At 35.1% G+C, this 16,759-nt stretch overlaps 1 protein-coding gene across 1 annotated transcript; it reads right to left on the reverse strand.

Annotated features, from left to right (window-relative positions):
- Positions 1-8,793: 8,793 nt before the first annotated feature.
- Positions 8,794-16,709, reverse strand: tos (tosca). Its single transcript, XM_053750812.1, has 11 exons — positions 16,355-16,709; positions 15,887-16,006; positions 15,740-15,791; positions 14,949-15,158; positions 14,162-14,407; positions 12,987-13,146; positions 12,259-12,392; positions 11,262-11,476; positions 10,009-10,690; positions 9,659-9,834; positions 8,794-8,992 (listed from the first exon to the last, which is right to left on the reverse strand). The coding sequence occupies exons 1-11, from the start codon at positions 16,513-16,515 to the stop codon at positions 8,974-8,976; spliced, it is 2,175 nt and encodes a 724-aa protein (XP_053606787.1). The 5' UTR covers positions 16,516-16,709; the 3' UTR covers positions 8,794-8,973.
- Positions 16,710-16,759: the final 50 nt, after the last annotated feature.

Raw genomic sequence — 16,759 nt, forward strand, 5'->3', positions numbered from 1 at the left:
TTTCAAAGTTGATCCATGGTACGAGATTGATTTTATTTACAGTTCAAGAAAGTGAAGAAAATTAATACTCTTTCAAAATAACTATGTGAACTGCGTTATAAGTTGCGAGAGGGCATGTATGCATACGAGGCGTTTAAATGCGATGCGAAGCGGAGCGCGATAATAAAGCAGATTATGATGAGTATGATTGATCGTTGAACGTCGATTAAAATACTGATTCCGTAATTTTTCAAGCAAATGAGTTGAAAAACATATCAAAGTCCTATAATTACACTGTCTCTCTCACTCTTCAAGCAAAACACAACAACGCAAGCAATACTGTGGCAGAAATAGAAGAGAGTGAAGTACCCATGCAGACGACCCTTGTACTCAGTGATAAACAAAAAGCTATTTCTGTTCCAAATTAAACATGGTTTATATGATTATAATATAAATTTTCATCACCTTGGGCAATTGCCCATTGTCTTCCTTCATAACATTCTTGTTTTGTAAACACTTGTATTTCCTGCACGTGAAATTACAAAAATAGATTTTGAGAAAAATTATGTCGAGATAGTGCCACGTGATTTCCAACCAACGTTCAACACGTAGGTAGTCAAAACAATTTGAGTAGACGCCACTCCTACACCACACCATACGAATAGATTAAGTATATTAAGCAAAGTAAGGTAGATTGTAAGTCGTTCACGATAGATAGGTTCCGTTAGTAAAATTTAAAATCGATTGAATTAACTCTCTCTTTCCCTCACTCATCTTCGCGTATTCCCGATTGCATTCGGCGCTGTGACGCTGTTAAGCCTCAGCTATTAAGCATTATATCACACATACGAAAATACGGTACTAAGTTATATACTTTTCACCGCAAGTGATGCCGCGGGCAACAGCTATTTCATAATATCACCGGCGTTTACAAAGGCGAGGCTTTCACTAAACGACCGTAATTTTTAACCGGCTTCATAAAAGGTTTACCGCGTTTTTGTATTAACTCGGTTTCTTGTTTGTCGGCTAATAGCGCAAGGTTATTTAAGGTAGAACAGAGTTTCCCAAACTATGAGTCGCGACCCACTGGTGGGCCGCGAGCGAATATTCAGTGGGCCACGAACAAAACTTAGTAAAGTACTCAGGTAAATCCTTTATTCACATTGATAACGGTTTAATTTCAATTTATTTTTGCTTTTTGTTTTTTAATAGTCTCGAAACACGTCGCAGATTATCTGAGATTTGAGAATTTTATGCCTCTTGTCTAAGACAGACTAGAGGTGGGTCCCAAGTTTACAAACTTGTATTAGATGAGTCGTAGTTCAAATAAATTTGAGAAGCACTGAGGTAGAGAATTAGAGATAAATATATATTAATGGTTGACTGTGCACGAAAATAAAAGTTGTTTCGGGATACAAGCAATTTTGTTTATTTATTTACTAGATGTTGCCTGGGACTTCGATCCCGTGGAAATTTTGAGATAAAATGTAGCCTATAGCAAACTTGGATAATGTACCTTTCTAATGGTGAAAGAATTATTGAAATCGGTTTGGTAGTTTCAGAGATTACCCACCTCAAACACGCAAACTCACAAACGCTTACCTCTTTATAATAATAGTATAGATTTCTGTACACAATATAAAAGTGTAAATATATAATTTACAAATAATAAACTAAGTACAAAGATATTACTGGATGAACCGATTTTAAAGCGCACTAATTTAACTAAATCCGAAATTATTACACTTATCTCGTGCCCCGTAAACAGTATTCGCTAAAAAGCGGTTAAATATGATTAATTACTGTAACTAAATCGATGGGCTTTATGTTTAAATCATCGGCTTAGTCAGGAAAGGATGCCATATTGGGCCGCGCCGACCGCCGCGATATAATCCCGCCATAAATAACTGACTGCCACTCGGTGGGTTAAAAGAACGGTTGAAAGGAGTTCCGTAACTGTGTTTAAATTCCCCTTTTGAATGGTAAATACTTGTTCCGTGTTGTGGTGTTCATTTTTTAAAAAGGTTCGTTCGTCTGGCACTATTATCGGGAATTAAATTCCTGAAACTGAAAAAATCATAAAACTAACTATGATAGACATATTTAGGTTACACAGATTTACGGAAGTATAGACATATAAAGTATATACTATATGGAAGTATATAGTACAGAAGTTTAGCTTTTGCCCGAGCTTCGCCCGCGTTTATTTTCCGGGATGAAACCCTGTACTTCTCCATACTTCAAACTACATGTATGCAAAATTTCAAGAGTAATGATTGTGTAAATAGAGCTTGAAGAGGTAACAAACAAACTTACTTTCGCATTTATAATATTAGTTATTAGAATTAGGAAGCAATGCGGCAACCCTGTAAATTTCCGGATATAAATGCGGAACCCAGAGGCGCAGTTAGTAAGATAATGATATGACAAAAAGAATCGGATTCCACTCTATTTGGCGATATGCACGCGAGGTTGGCGAGTGTTTCAAACGAGTTGAAATATTCCTTTCTATTCCACAGGGTTGCCGACAGATATTCTAAATTCATCAAAATTTAAAATAACAAGTACTTGGGTACACAACGTAATTTTGTGTACTTGTTGTTTTCAATGTTCATTAATTATCTTAGTTTTTTAGACAAAGTTATTATTAAATCATTTTAAAATAGAGAGTTGTTTGTAGTGATGGCGATGTTTTATTCACTGAAGAAAATTGAAATTTTATTTTATTTTATTTGTGCATGTTAATGGCTAATTTATTATCACTTTTTCTTTTTTTTAATTTACTTAACCAAATTATTATTTAATCAAGAAGTAGATATACCTAACATCACATCTTCAGTTCAATAGTATTTGAGTTTCTTCGTTAAAAACTAAAATACATAAAGCAACTAAACAAAAATAGGACGAATCTTTATCTTTTCGAAGCGCTGCGTTATTCATAATATATTTTATTTATATTGTTAACTACATAAGTTAAAAAGATTCTTCCAACTTTCATAATACCTAACTATAAATACATTTACGGCGTGGGAAATCAATTTTTTTTTGCGCTTTATCTGCTTCGACAATCTGGCAACCCTAAGGCAAAAGGGCTCTCAATACAGACGTATAGATCGAAATTAATTTAACTCACAATGAGCTACTTTGAGCCTGTTGTGGCAGGTGATGTTATCTCATGTAATGTTCGGAGAATGTTACCTTTGTATTGGTTGTTGTCGAGTTAATTTTGAATTTCGATACGTGAATGGTTTGCCAATAAAGTTAGCTACACCAAATGATTTGTAATCATAGGGTTAGTTCCACCAGTCAACTTTGACGTTAACTTTAACTTTGAATTACGTACTTTGCGTATTTCTGCTCAGGTTTAAGTTAATGTCGAAGTTGAACTGGTGCAACCCCCTATTTGTCGCAATGTTATTCCGGGTCCATACGGTCGTCGAACAGTTTGCCAAACTTTGACGGATTCAGTATAAGTGGTTTTTTATTGTGGTAAATAAAAGCACTCATACTAACTTCACGTATTTGCTTCTGAGTTCGGCGACAGTGTGGAGCTGGCATTAACTACACATTTTAGCGATGTTAATTCAAATTCAAAAATTCAAAATTCAAATTCAAATCATTTATTCCGAAATTAGACCTTCACAGGCACTTTTTCTCGTCAATCTTTATATTTATAGTTATTTCTCACAAGCTACAAACTACTGTCAAGTTAAACATCAGACATTATACCTACCACCCTGAATTATTACCTACCTAAAAGTACTTTACCTATAAACTCGATAAGAATAAAAATGCTATTTTGTGTTTAGTTCTTCCATGTTTAGATGAAACTTTTGTCTATGATACGCACGTTATCGTGCATAGTTATGGATTTCACGTATATGATAAATCGTAAATCTATAATAGATAGTGGCACGCAACTACGAAGGACACGCGTTGTAACTTTACATCTAGGGCAAGGACCCTTCCTTTTCCTATTTATTATACATGACCTATATACCTTATTATACGAACTAAGTCGAACTAAGTATATTACAATACAACTGAACCGATATGCAAAAAAATGGCATCGTTCGATTTTATTTCAGCCAATCATATACATAGGTATTTCGTCCAATCACAGCGTGAGAAAGCACGAGAATCATATTGTTTTAGATTTAAAATCTTATGCTTCTATTTGTATAATCGGATCGTATGTAGCGGCAATAAGGTTGTTATTTGAGTGACCTTATCGTTCGATTTCAGTTGGAGCGGTAGGATGTGACTTCTAACTGTGATCAACTCAACCAGTACGTAAATCTACTGATATTTATTTAGTTTCCGCTGATAAAATAAATACATTTATAGAAATGGCGGCGCTAGTGTGCGGGTAAACACAACTTCAAAATCTAAAACTCCAGTTTTAAGCTCGGAAAACGAAACACACACGAGGGAATCCGCAGGCATTAGGCTACTCATAAATTCCAAAATAACAGAGTTTAAGAGCTTAAGTAGTATAGTGTAATTCATTAATTTGGCTTGTCTTGACACATGTTGTGCCTAATTTGGAATTCTGCCAAACCGCTATCTTGATTGTAACTATCTACACCGGCTTAAACTAGACCTATAGATAAATATATAATAATATTACATATGTATGTACAGTCTCTCAAGAAAGTGAAGAAATTAAACGAGGGCGCTGTCTCCTGTTGGCTGGCAACACTTGATGTTTATCAACCAATCATAACCACTCTATTTGGTATAGCTATGGCAAAAAATAATTGGTCAAAAATCCGTTTTCTTCATATTAATTCTTGACAGACTGTAAGTGTTAAGCTAGTTGTTAACTACCAATTCTTTATTTTCTATTGTCTTGACAAGACTTTTATCACTATAACATTATTATAAAGAGGTAAGCGTTTGTGATGTTTGAGGCGGGTAATCTCCGAAACTACCGAACCGATTTCAAAAATTCTTTCACCATAAAAGTTACATTATCCAAGATTGCTTTTATCTCAAAATTCCCACGGAATTTTATTATTTTATGTTTTTTAAAACCCTGTATAATGTTCTATCTATTTATATATTGTAAAAGCGAAAGTTTGTGAGAATGTAAATACATTCTCACAAACTTTCGCTTTTACTTGTTTTCGATGTTTGTTACTCTTCAAAAATTCTACAGACACCTACTTACAGTTTTTGTTGAAATTGGTACGGGGTACAATAGAATATTATAAACAGGTTTTTGCGATTTTTTAATTTATATTACATAGAGTTAGATACATCTTGTGTTCAGAGTTGATGACTGAACGCATAAAATAGGCTAAGTATGTTTAATATAATTTAACTTAATTTTTTAAAAGAAGTAGGTAACTCATTGTTTTGAAGAAAGTAAAAATATACACTACAACACATAATCTCCTTTTTTGGAAGTCGGTTAGAAATAGTACATGCTTAAAGACATGCATAACTACTACTTACCAAGTATGAAAAAAAAATACACACATTATGGGACCTGAAAATGAACTGAAATGAACGAAAACTTGCTTCTATTAGCATAACAAAAAAAAAGAAAAAAATATGCAATTTGTCAGGTCAAATTATAGAGGGCATTCCGCCTAATTCTAAAATGAGAAAGGCAAACGATGTCACGCGAAATAAGACTTAATTTTGCTAAAGTAATGAATATTACCGTCGGCTTCTATTCTGTTAAAAATAAGACAAAAATTCTTGTATTGTGTAAGTGGTCCGTTTTAAATTCTTACTCATTTCATAAGGCGACATTTTAGAAGGAAGTATGCCATTGTTTTTTTTAGAATTTTCATGATGACTGTAGTTTAATAGTTAAATCCTAACCATTTATTAGTTTTATTCCGTGCTATGTATTTTCACAAATTTGAATTTTGAAAGTCATTTTCATTAAGTGTACTTTTAACGTTTCATCTTTCTTTAGCAGTTGTTTTGTTGCATGTACCTAATATATTGTGGAAAATTGTCTGTTTTAAAAGCTACCCTATATTCTAATAAAAAATCCCTTTATCACCCCAGAAACAACTTATTTTAACTGCCATTTATCAATTATTACGCCGTAGGCAGTATCGGCAAAATTAAGAAATAAGTCACTTGCCAACTTCAACTGATTGTGATTTATTATATCCTGGCAACTTTTTCTTTTGATTGGCGCCTGTTGGTGAAATATTGCCGCGTTTTTTTGACATGTTGCAGGATTTTCTGAGTTTTGAAAGGAAAGAATATAATGTACCTACTCGTTAAGAATTAGGCCGTAGAAACTTTAATTCCCTTCGAAAACTGCAAACATTTTCGTTTTCTACCGAAAAATCTTATTGATTAAAAATTCCGTGAAGAAGAGTTTATCGCAACAGACAGACAGACAGACAGACGTGGCAGAGAGCTTTGTTGTATATACTATGTAAAGGATAAGGATTATCTAAATTCCAGATAGAGGTGAGTCGCAGGCGTTATCGCACACAACACCCTTCATATTAATGCTGAGGCTTATTTTTTAACTCAAAGCACCCTTTAAAAACACGGACATGTTTTTTCAGGCGCAATATTGTTTATGGCACATTTCTCCATCACAACAAGACAAAAATCCTTTAAAAAAACATCTGGGGCGCTTTGTTTGTCACATTTATTTTTTAGGTTTATAAATACCTATACCTACCTAGCATATTGAATTAAGTAATTAGGTATTGAATTTTTAATTGGTCAGCAAATTTAGGTACTAAATCAAGAAATTTATTATAGGTACCTTACTTAGTAAAGTAAGTACCTAAGTCAGAATACAATAATTTGTCTAACTATATTAAAAATACTAATTTTAAAGTAAAGTCGATGTTATTTTAGCATTTACATATTCAAATAGCTGTACTGTTGGACAAAAATTAACCCGCATAGAAAAATAGGGAATGATTTTGACATGTATGCCCATGGTAGGTATGTACCTACATACGATTGTTAATTTATAAAACCAAAACCTAGTATTATTTCTCATGTGACGTACATGACTCTGCCTGTACGTTACATACTTATGTACTAGATAGGTAATTTAAATATACTTATCCGTAATAACAATTAAATGTCTTGTTTTAAAATTAAAAGTAATCAATCTCATGCTCAATGGAGCCCTTTTCTAATTCCGACACCAATATCGGCTTCCATCGAAATTCGTTATGGCGGGAGAAATTTTAATTATACGCTAAGTGGAAAATATTCAAATGAAGTACTCTGGACTAAACAATAGCAACATCAATTCGAAACCAATTTAATTTCGGGCGTTCGGGTCGTATGGTTTAATCCGCACAGATAAATATGCCTACATACGTAGGTACTAAAATACTTTATTGTGTTTTAATACAATATGTTTTTGAGCGTATGCGTGGATGTTATATTCTCTTGCCCATGACCCAGTAATTAAAAATGTTATCAAGCGAAATGGGCGGAATTCATCGTGGCCATGTTTAATGTCCCCGCTGCTGGGACACCGGCTTCGTTACCGTCCAATCTTGAACATGTTTCAGGGTGGAATAAAATTTGGAATCATAGGGTCTATAAATATAACAAGCAGGTAAGTAACTCTTATGTCCGCTGATTTTGTTTATAGATTTGTCTTGAATAATTTAAATTTCATACAGAACCATAACATAGATAAACGACTAATTATTATCTGTATACACATGGGCCTAATTGTCTCAAAAAATGCTCAGAGATAAAAGTCCACATGAGGCGTAAGTCTGCGGTAGCCGAGTCTCGGAGGTACCTTGTTACGAAGGAATCATAATTAGGTGTCGTTATCGCACGATCGTTTTTTTGAGTAAGGGACATACGCCGCCATTTTTATTATAACCAGTAGCGTTTTGTTCTGGATTTGTTCATGATTTTCAAGTATTTCTGTCTGTAAAGAACATTTTTCTTAAGAATACTTAAGATATCAAGTTGAAAATATGAAATACTCTGTCAAATCTGGGGACACGGCAGTGCCCTCGCACGCCAATTCGAGCAAAAAAAGCGGCACGGCTGTACCATCCTTTTCTCGATTATATTTTTTCACGTCGAGTCTAAGTTTGTTACATTAATTTTACTTCTTTTTCTATTTAAGTAAGTACATATCAGAATTATTAAAAAAGGATGTATAGGTACCTACCTATACATGTAACCAATACAAATATTTTTGTGATCAAAACGATTGCAACGGATGCAGGAACTTTATATAGGTACCTATCCTATCCAACTAAACAGATTTAAGAATATTAGTACTATTTAGTTTGGCATGGTTTTGAACTTATGTACCTAATTAATTTGAATCGAAACTTTCACACGTAGAAATACAACATTTTTTCCTATCAAAAACATATTTACGAACAACCGAACACGGCAGCAAAGTTAGTATAAAAATGAACGACCCTCGTTTAAGGGTATTATAACATTTTTATCTGATTAGCCGACCACCTTTACTGTGTGCGATCACGCGTAGGATTATTTGCATGAATTAGTTTGTAGATGTGAGATTGTTATACAGGTCCAGTATTTTGTGTAGCAGCGAATTACGTGTTTAGTTCCATGATATGACTTACATGTAATCTTGCAGAAAATTACCGGAACATAAGTCAGGAGAACTCGAAAACTACTGCATGGATTCTCATGCGGTTTTCACCAATAGATAGTGTTGTTGCTGAGAAAGGTTTACATGTAAAATTTATGTTTTTACCCGAGCGAAGGTGGGACGGGCCGCTAATATTTACAGCACCATAGAAACATGTCATTACTAATAACAAAAATATTAATTTAATTTATTTGTAAATGAAATAACGTAAATTATATTCAATGATTTATTTTGCCCACATTTCTGTGGTATTATCATAATTGTACTTAACAAAAACATATTATCACATTTCGCAAATTATAATTAAAATTAACACGATATATTAAACTAAGTGATGTAAAGTAACAAAGAAAATGTAATTTTAAATGCATAACAAACTGGCTGGTCAGAGTTCACCTCCTCAGTACTGGCCTGTAAGAAAAAAATATTTAAGCACAAGATTCGAAACATTTTATTTCTTCAGGATTAAAAACTTGAGATGTATGAGTATGAGTCTTTCACCTCGTCTAAAACCGCAGCCGTGGGTAATCGAAATTTCAAGATTTTTAGGAAAGCAACAGACATGGGAGAGGCAGTAGAACTATTGCCATGAGAAAAATTGGAAAATAAGTGAAGATATCTGTGACTCTTATTTATAAATACGAAAATATTTAAATAAATATATTAGGACAAATCACACGGATTGAGCTAGCCCCAAAGTAAGTTCGAGACTTGTGTTATGGGATACTAACTCAACGATACTATATTTTATAACAAATACATATATAGATAAACATCCAAGACCCGGATCAATCAGAAAAAGATCATTTTCCATCATGACCCGACCGGGGATCGAACCCAGGACCTCTCGGTTTAGTGGCAAGAACTTTACCACTGCGCCACCGAGGTCGTCATATTAATTACTAAACATTAATTTGCGGCGTGGATTTCTAATATTTCTTTATGTAAAGATCTTCTCTTATTTGCAAAACATTATTTTATTTATATATTGTCTCATATGTGGTTAGTAACAAAATATTTTTCTAATTTAACTACTTGACCACACGTATGGTCAAAACCTCGTTAATAAGCACGTACTTTTTCTGGAATCCGAATTTACTCAATAAGGTGGGCTGGTTGCCAGGCAGCGATGTGGTTCGTTTCAGGGCAGTTTGTTTTACTTTGTTTCGCCCTTTGTTGGACTGACTCAGCACTGACTGCGACTGGCTCCCGCTCCAGGTTTGCTTCAGCGTCGGCGGTGAGCCGAACGACGACTGAAATAAAAAAAAACTTGTCTATGTTATCTACCCCTGACCATAGATCCATAGACCATAGACCATATCTTTAGCTGTACTCGAATGAACAACGAAAATAGCTGCTGGTTCCACAAAATATAGTTTTTTTCCGTTATTAAACATATTCCAAGTAATAATAAACGGTATACGAACCTGTGAATCCACAGGAGTGATCAAAGTCTCATACGGATAAGTATTTTCTATCACAGAATCTTCCGTACATAGATCAAATACTGGATCCTCTTTTATCATTCTATTGCATGGAGTCTCCAATATTGGACTAATACACTTCCTTGGACTATTCTGAGGCGAATTTTCCTTCTGTGAACTACTCGTCTGCAATTCTGTTTCGATGTTCAACTCTATTTCTTTATTAATAGAGCCCACAGTTTTCACTTTAAACGGATTCCGACTGATTTTTTCTGGAGATTCTTCTATAACTATACTTTCTTTTGATATGTTCAGCTCGGATGTTGATTGGTTAGACGTAATTGATACATTAAGTTCGGAATGACATTGTACTGAACTAAAGAATTTACTTTCTACAATGTTATCGTCTAAAGTAGTTCGAGGGAATTTACTCAGTCTTTTTAAAATGTTGTCACCGTTTTTTCTTAAGCATTTTTTAAATGATCGTTCCTTGTTTTCTAGTATCGGGGATTTTTCTTTATCCGTGGTCAAATGGGACACAATTTCATCATCGCATAGTGCTATGTTGTGGCTTCCTTGAGTGTCGTATTGTGTGAAAGTTTCACTGTCATTTTTAATATCAAATTTCCGTTTTTTGGCCAATGGTTCAGAACAGTACATGTTGCTTAGAGATTCTATTGTTATGCTGAAACAAACATTAAGCATATTTTATTTACAAATAATGAAAAGATTTTGTATGTAAGAGTATGTAGAAACTTTATATTCTTATGAGCATTATAATTATTTGTGTTAGTTTTACAAATATATATTCCATAAAAAATAAACAATGCTCTGACAATTAGGGATATCGACGACCGTTCAAAGTGAAGACGAAAAAGTAGGAAAGCTGACCCCGACCTTCCAACGCTCAACGGCTGACGATGAATCCGTGAAACCTTCAGTTATCAGACTATCATTTAAAAAAATATTATACATGAGTCAGTCAGTCAGATTAATAAAAAGTAAAGTTAGAACCTGGGACCTCTCGATCACAAGTGATACACATAACACTCAACTTTGTTTTATGTGTAACAGGGTATCGCCTCGTCTTCGCTCGGGTAAAACCATAATAAAAAGTAGCCTATGTAACTCCTGAAGGTTTCGCCTATCTCTGTGCCAAATTTCATCGAAATTCAAAAACTACTGGGCCAGTTTTTGAGTTGTACAAACAAAAATACAAATCTTTCCTCTTTATAATATTATTATAGATAAATTACCTCTCGTCCTGCGTCTCGGGAACGTGTCTGGCAACAAGATTCACAATCTTCTTCAGCGGCCGCGTGTGCGGTGCTGCGATAATGGGTTCCAGTTTCTTCACCTTCTTCGCCCAGGGAGTCGTCTCTTGTAGATATTGTTCGAAACTCCCGCCCCATATGCTGGGATGATTCGCGACACCTTTCTCTTTCCAACTGTCCGTTTTAACTTGTCCATTCTGTAAAGTAATTTTATATAGTAGCTACGCTACTAAGCTCGTAAAAACGTAATAAATTATACAACTAAACTTTCCTTAGGAATCACACTATCTATTGGTGAAAACCGCATGAAAATCCGTGCAGTAGTTTTTGAGTTGCTCGCGAACAGACAGACGGACAAACGCGGCTGAGGACTTTTCTTTTTATAATATGTATAGTAATAAAAACTACGAGCTGTTACCTGCAGCTCAGCCCTCAGAAACATGTATAGCTATATCTACATATTTAATCAAAATCAGCCAAGCAGTTTAGCCACGAAAGCGTCACAGACAGACAGGAAGATATACTTTCGCATTTATAATGTATGGATGTACTGATTTAAACTTTGGAAGAATTTTTTTTTATAATATATTTCCTTTTGTGTTATGATGTACTTTTTTTTTCTAGCTAAATAGAAAATGACTGCGTCACTGGGCTTAACAATGAAATGCTAAGTTCAATTCTAAGCTTAGTTCAATTTTCGCCGTAACAGTGCTATGATTCTCTCTCTATCTCTCTGCAAAGTGTGCAGGGTTTTTCACGATGTTTTCCTTCAAGCAAGTGGTGGTCAATGAAAACTATACATGAGTCAGATTGGTATACAAACTCATGTGGCACGAATAGGATACGAAACCTATCTATCGATCATAGCATCTCATCTTAACCATTACCTTACCACAGCTTCTCTATTGCGATAAATTTTAAAAATAAATGATTCCACGTCCAGATTGAATTTCCAAAATAATTATCTATGCATGCTCACAGAATAATGGTGGTCGGGGTGCCAGTCATCCATTTTCTTCAAAGTGAATGGGTCCAAATTCCCCAGGGCCAGTTGGAAGGCAATGTCGGGGTCCAACAGCTCACCAGCATTCACACATAATGCTTGCTCTATTTCTGGGAATTACATGAGATAGATGAAATATTTATTGTATTTGAGACTTTGTCACTATAGAAATTGGGAAAAACCTATTAATTGACCGAGCGAGCGAAGCGAGGGAGGTCTACAATTCTACTTGGGGCAAAATTTAATTTTTTGTATGTGATGAAATTTTAAAGGATCTGGCAATAGAATTTTTAAGTTCGTGGGGCAACAAAATCGGTTAAACCGTTTTTGAAATATTCACAATTTTGTAAAAACTCATCAAAATTTATTGTTTTCGCGAGGTCTAAGTTCGTGGCGAACAACTAGTATTAGAAATGCGAAAAGTTTTTTAAGATGTATGTGTGTATTTGTGTATGTTTGTTATTCTTTCACGAAAAATCTTTCAAAAAAAATTGAGAAAATTGACGAAGTGAAACTACGATTGCGTGAGAATCACTTCTCAATTTACTTAATACTAAATAATGACTTACTAAGTTCTTTTTTTACTTAAAATGTATTTATGTATTACATAAAATAGTCTTTATTATGTAATACATAAATACATTTTATGTAATAGTCGTAATTTACTTAAACTAAGTATATCTAAACTCTCTATATCTATGTACCTTCATCCTCAGGCTCGGTCAAGCGCAGCATGCGCCTGCGCAGAGGGTCGTACACGTACTGATGTTTGAATGTCGCCTCCGCCTTCAGGAAGCTCTCTCTATATTCATCTGTCACTATCAGCGACGACTTGTTGAAGAAACTCGGCAACTTTTTCAGAGCCTGAAAGATAAATCAGGTTTAATTTGTTACGTTTACAAGTTGTGGAGATAAAAATATATTTAATACTCTAAAGGCTGGGTTTATGGTACATTTTCAAAGCAATATCAATCGATATTATTATTGGAAATGCTGTCTGTCTGTCACACCTACATCGCTAAGGGTCGATTTTGATGAAATTCGAAATATATATATTTATTCCGTAATGTCATTAATTAATGAAATATAGGCTACCAACAAGAAATGCAACAAGAATTCTTACTAATACTATAAATGCGAAAGTTTGAGATGTTTGTTACTTTCACACAAAATCTACTGGATTGATTATTATGAAATTTGGCGCACGGGTAGAATATAACATGGAATAACACATAGGGTACTTTTTGTCACGAAGCGCAGCGAGCCCCGAGGCGCAGCTAGTGTTTTATAAACGCAACTAAAATGTAATTCCGGCTCCACACAGTTTGCTAAACTTCAACGAGTTCGGTATACATTGCTGGTTTTTCATTGTGGTAAATTAAAGCATTCATACAACCTACGCAATGTTCACGCATTCGCGTCGGCATGTGTCCGAATTCCGCGACATATGTGGAGCTAGCATAACGAATATACGATAAACACCTACAACAAATACAGCAAATAGGTGGTTCGGCCGCGCTGTCATTACGATCCGTCAATTTTCGAAATTTTGTGAGTTGAGTTGCGAAGTGTTTGTGAGTTTGTATGTTTGAGGCGGATAATCTCCGAAACTACTGAACCAATTTCAAAAATTTTCACCATTCGTATATATATAAGCTATATTTTATCTCAAAATTCACATGGGAGCAAAGCCCCAGGCAACATCTAGTCATTTATAAAATTGACATTGTTAAAGCAAAGAATAAATTATTTCAAAGTTAGACAATAAAACTAATTGTTTTCTTTGTTTGTTTGTTTTATTCGAATAATTGTAATGACAGCGCGAGCGCATCGTTTAAAACGCTCGGAGATGTTTCTTAGAGCCAACTACACTACTCACATTTGCGAAATTGGGGTCCCGAGTGGCGGTGACGAACTGGCGGGCCTTCGCTAGCCCGATGCCGGGCAGCGAGGGCAGGTAGTCGCAGCCCGCCAGCACGCACGCTCGCCGCAGCGCGCACAGCGCCCCCTCCCGCGCCCCCGCCCCCGCCCCAGCCCCCGCGCCCGCCCCGCGCCACACCGCGCGCGCCAGCTGCGTCGCCTCCACCAGCGTGCCCGCGCCCGCCAGGTCCATTTTGAACAGAACCTGATCACCGTGGACAGAGAAAGCCTCTTCTTGTTACCTCTTCACGCTTTATATACTTAACCTTTCTTTCTTCTTCAAATTTTGCATACATATAGTTTGATATAGGATACCTTTCATTCTGGAAAAATAACTGTTCCCGTGGGAAATTCACACAGGCGAAGCCACGGGCAAAAGCTAGTAATTTTATACGCAATATTCATAAAAGTAAAAAGAAATGGGACAGTGTTAATATCTTTTGGACACACACACGACACAGTTACACAGGGCTTCAAAGTCGTCTATGCAACTTTTTGATCATGCTTATTAGTTACTTCTGACAGTATAATTATATTTTTGTGAGTAATGTGTTTACCCGATTGCCTGATTACTAATTTCTAGAACAATTATTTTTGTATTTGTGTGCCAATCGGGGTTTTTTTGAAATGATTTTCATACAAACTTTCTCCCCCCATTATATTATTTTGAAGGTTGAGTTTTGAAAAAATCGTAATAATATTTGGACAGTGGTATTCACAGGAGTATATTAGCATGAATTTATTACCTTAGTGCACCCAAACAAAATCAAATCTGAATCTTCAGTGATGACCAAATGTGCTATATTCTTGATGTTCAAATATGCCAATTGGGCATCGGCTTCGTAAGGAGCCACGATACAGTCTACATTTCTCTTCCTACACTCCTTGATGAGTTTTAGAGCCATCGCGTGTGTGATGTCAACGCTGCGCCGCATGTATGATCTAGCTTCTTCTATCTGTTGATAAAAGTTCAAAATTGTAATAAATACCTTTATCAATTAACATTCATACTGATCTTTAAGCCAGTTGCACTAGGGAACATTTGACACGCATATTACGCGCATCGTTCGTTCCTTTCCCTTACAATTTGTATGAGTAAGATTGACTATGAGCTATTTCACTCTAGTCAGTGGTAATTTGTTAGATAGTGATATGTTACATGTCAAATGTTCTAGTGTATTTGTGGCTTTAATGTGGAAGTAGTTATCCACATGAAAGGTCAGTTGTGTCCAGTACAATTTTGTCTAGTTTCTGTCCTTTCTAAAAGGGTTAAATGTATTCTGTACTTTGCCCGCGGCTTCGCTTGCATGAATTACTCTGCAGAAGGGGAACAGATTATTTTCATCCAAATTTTCACCCCCCATTACAGTCATTTGAGGGTTTAATATTGGAAAATAAAGTAGCATTAGTTTGAATATGGGTCCTTAACTATCTGCCATACCAAATTTCATCAAAATCGGTTCAGAAATTTTGCAGTGAAACAAATAAGATAGATTTCACATTTATAATATTAATTAGTATGGATACTCTATGTTACCTTTCCTAAACTTAATAATTCAGCTGCCCTCTTCTTTGATGTTGCCCTAGACCTGAAAAAACCAAATAATAAATATTATTACCGAAGATTTAAAGTTTTAATCAATACTCCTCAGCTTTATAGTACTATGTTATCTGTGATACTCACTCTCTTCTCTTAGATTCAGTCATAGCCTTTGCAGGGAGATGCCGTCCATCAAACACAAGAATGGGCTTAACATTCTTGGACAAGAGCATTGTCACATATTTTAAACAGTATCTTATGTGTCTGGAAAGAAAAGCAGTTAGTTAAAATTTATAACAATGTGATACAAGTTATTTTTAAGATAGGTAGTTTTTAGTTTTATTTTATATAATTTAATGGTAAATAGTGATTTCGAAATATTAAATGTGAGTTTAATAGATCTTGGATAACTGAATAAGTACCTAAGTATATCAATAATCCAGGTTATAATTGAAAAAGAACCTAAATTTGTACCAGCTACAATACGTACCAGCTACAGCTACCAGTACGTACCAATATGGTTCATATTTGAGCAATAAATACGTGAGAAACAAATTACATTATGTGGATAGTTCACTGAACGAAGTTTGAGTAGATATTTGTGCTACTTACATGTCAGTATCTTCTCCTCGGACTAACTTATCCGCACAAGCGAATGCCCCTTTATGCAGCCAACAGTAAGAATCTATTGCGACAGTACAACCACTAAATTCACCAATATTAGCCTTCTTTGAGGCTTTTTCTAAAAAAGGGATCAACCCAGTAATACCCATGATTGAAACGTTTATATTTAATCTCAATTACTGTAAGCTAAACTTAACATAGGATTGAAACATAGTTTTGCATCCAAAAATGCATTATTGGTGAGTAAATAGGGTCTTCATTGTGATAAAAACTAAATAAACATTGATTGAATTGAACAGCACAACACGACAAAGATGTCATTTTTCCCGCTCCGCTCCCGCTCGCCGCGCTCGCCATTTTTTTCTGTCATCTGTCAAAAAATCTGTCAACTTG

Source organism: Plodia interpunctella, chromosome 10 (assembly GCF_027563975.2).
Source record: "Plodia interpunctella isolate USDA-ARS_2022_Savannah chromosome 10, ilPloInte3.2, whole genome shotgun sequence".
NCBI classification, from domain to species: domain Eukaryota; kingdom Metazoa; phylum Arthropoda; class Insecta; order Lepidoptera; family Pyralidae; genus Plodia; species Plodia interpunctella.

Bases quoted from the DNA above. Each gene is read 5' to 3' on its own strand.
- tos (XM_053750812.1), bottom strand. From the start codon at position 16,515: ATGGGTATTACTGGGTTGATCCCTTTTTTAGAAAAAGCCTCAAAGAAG. The intron at 16,007-16,354 runs GTAAGTAGCACA...TTTTCTTTCCAG, and splicing joins CGAGGAGAAGATACTGACAT to ACACATAAGATACTGTTTAA. The intron at 11,477-12,258 runs GTGAGCATGCAT...ATTACTTTACAG, and splicing joins ACCCCGACCACCATTATTCT to AATGGACAAGTTAAAACGGA.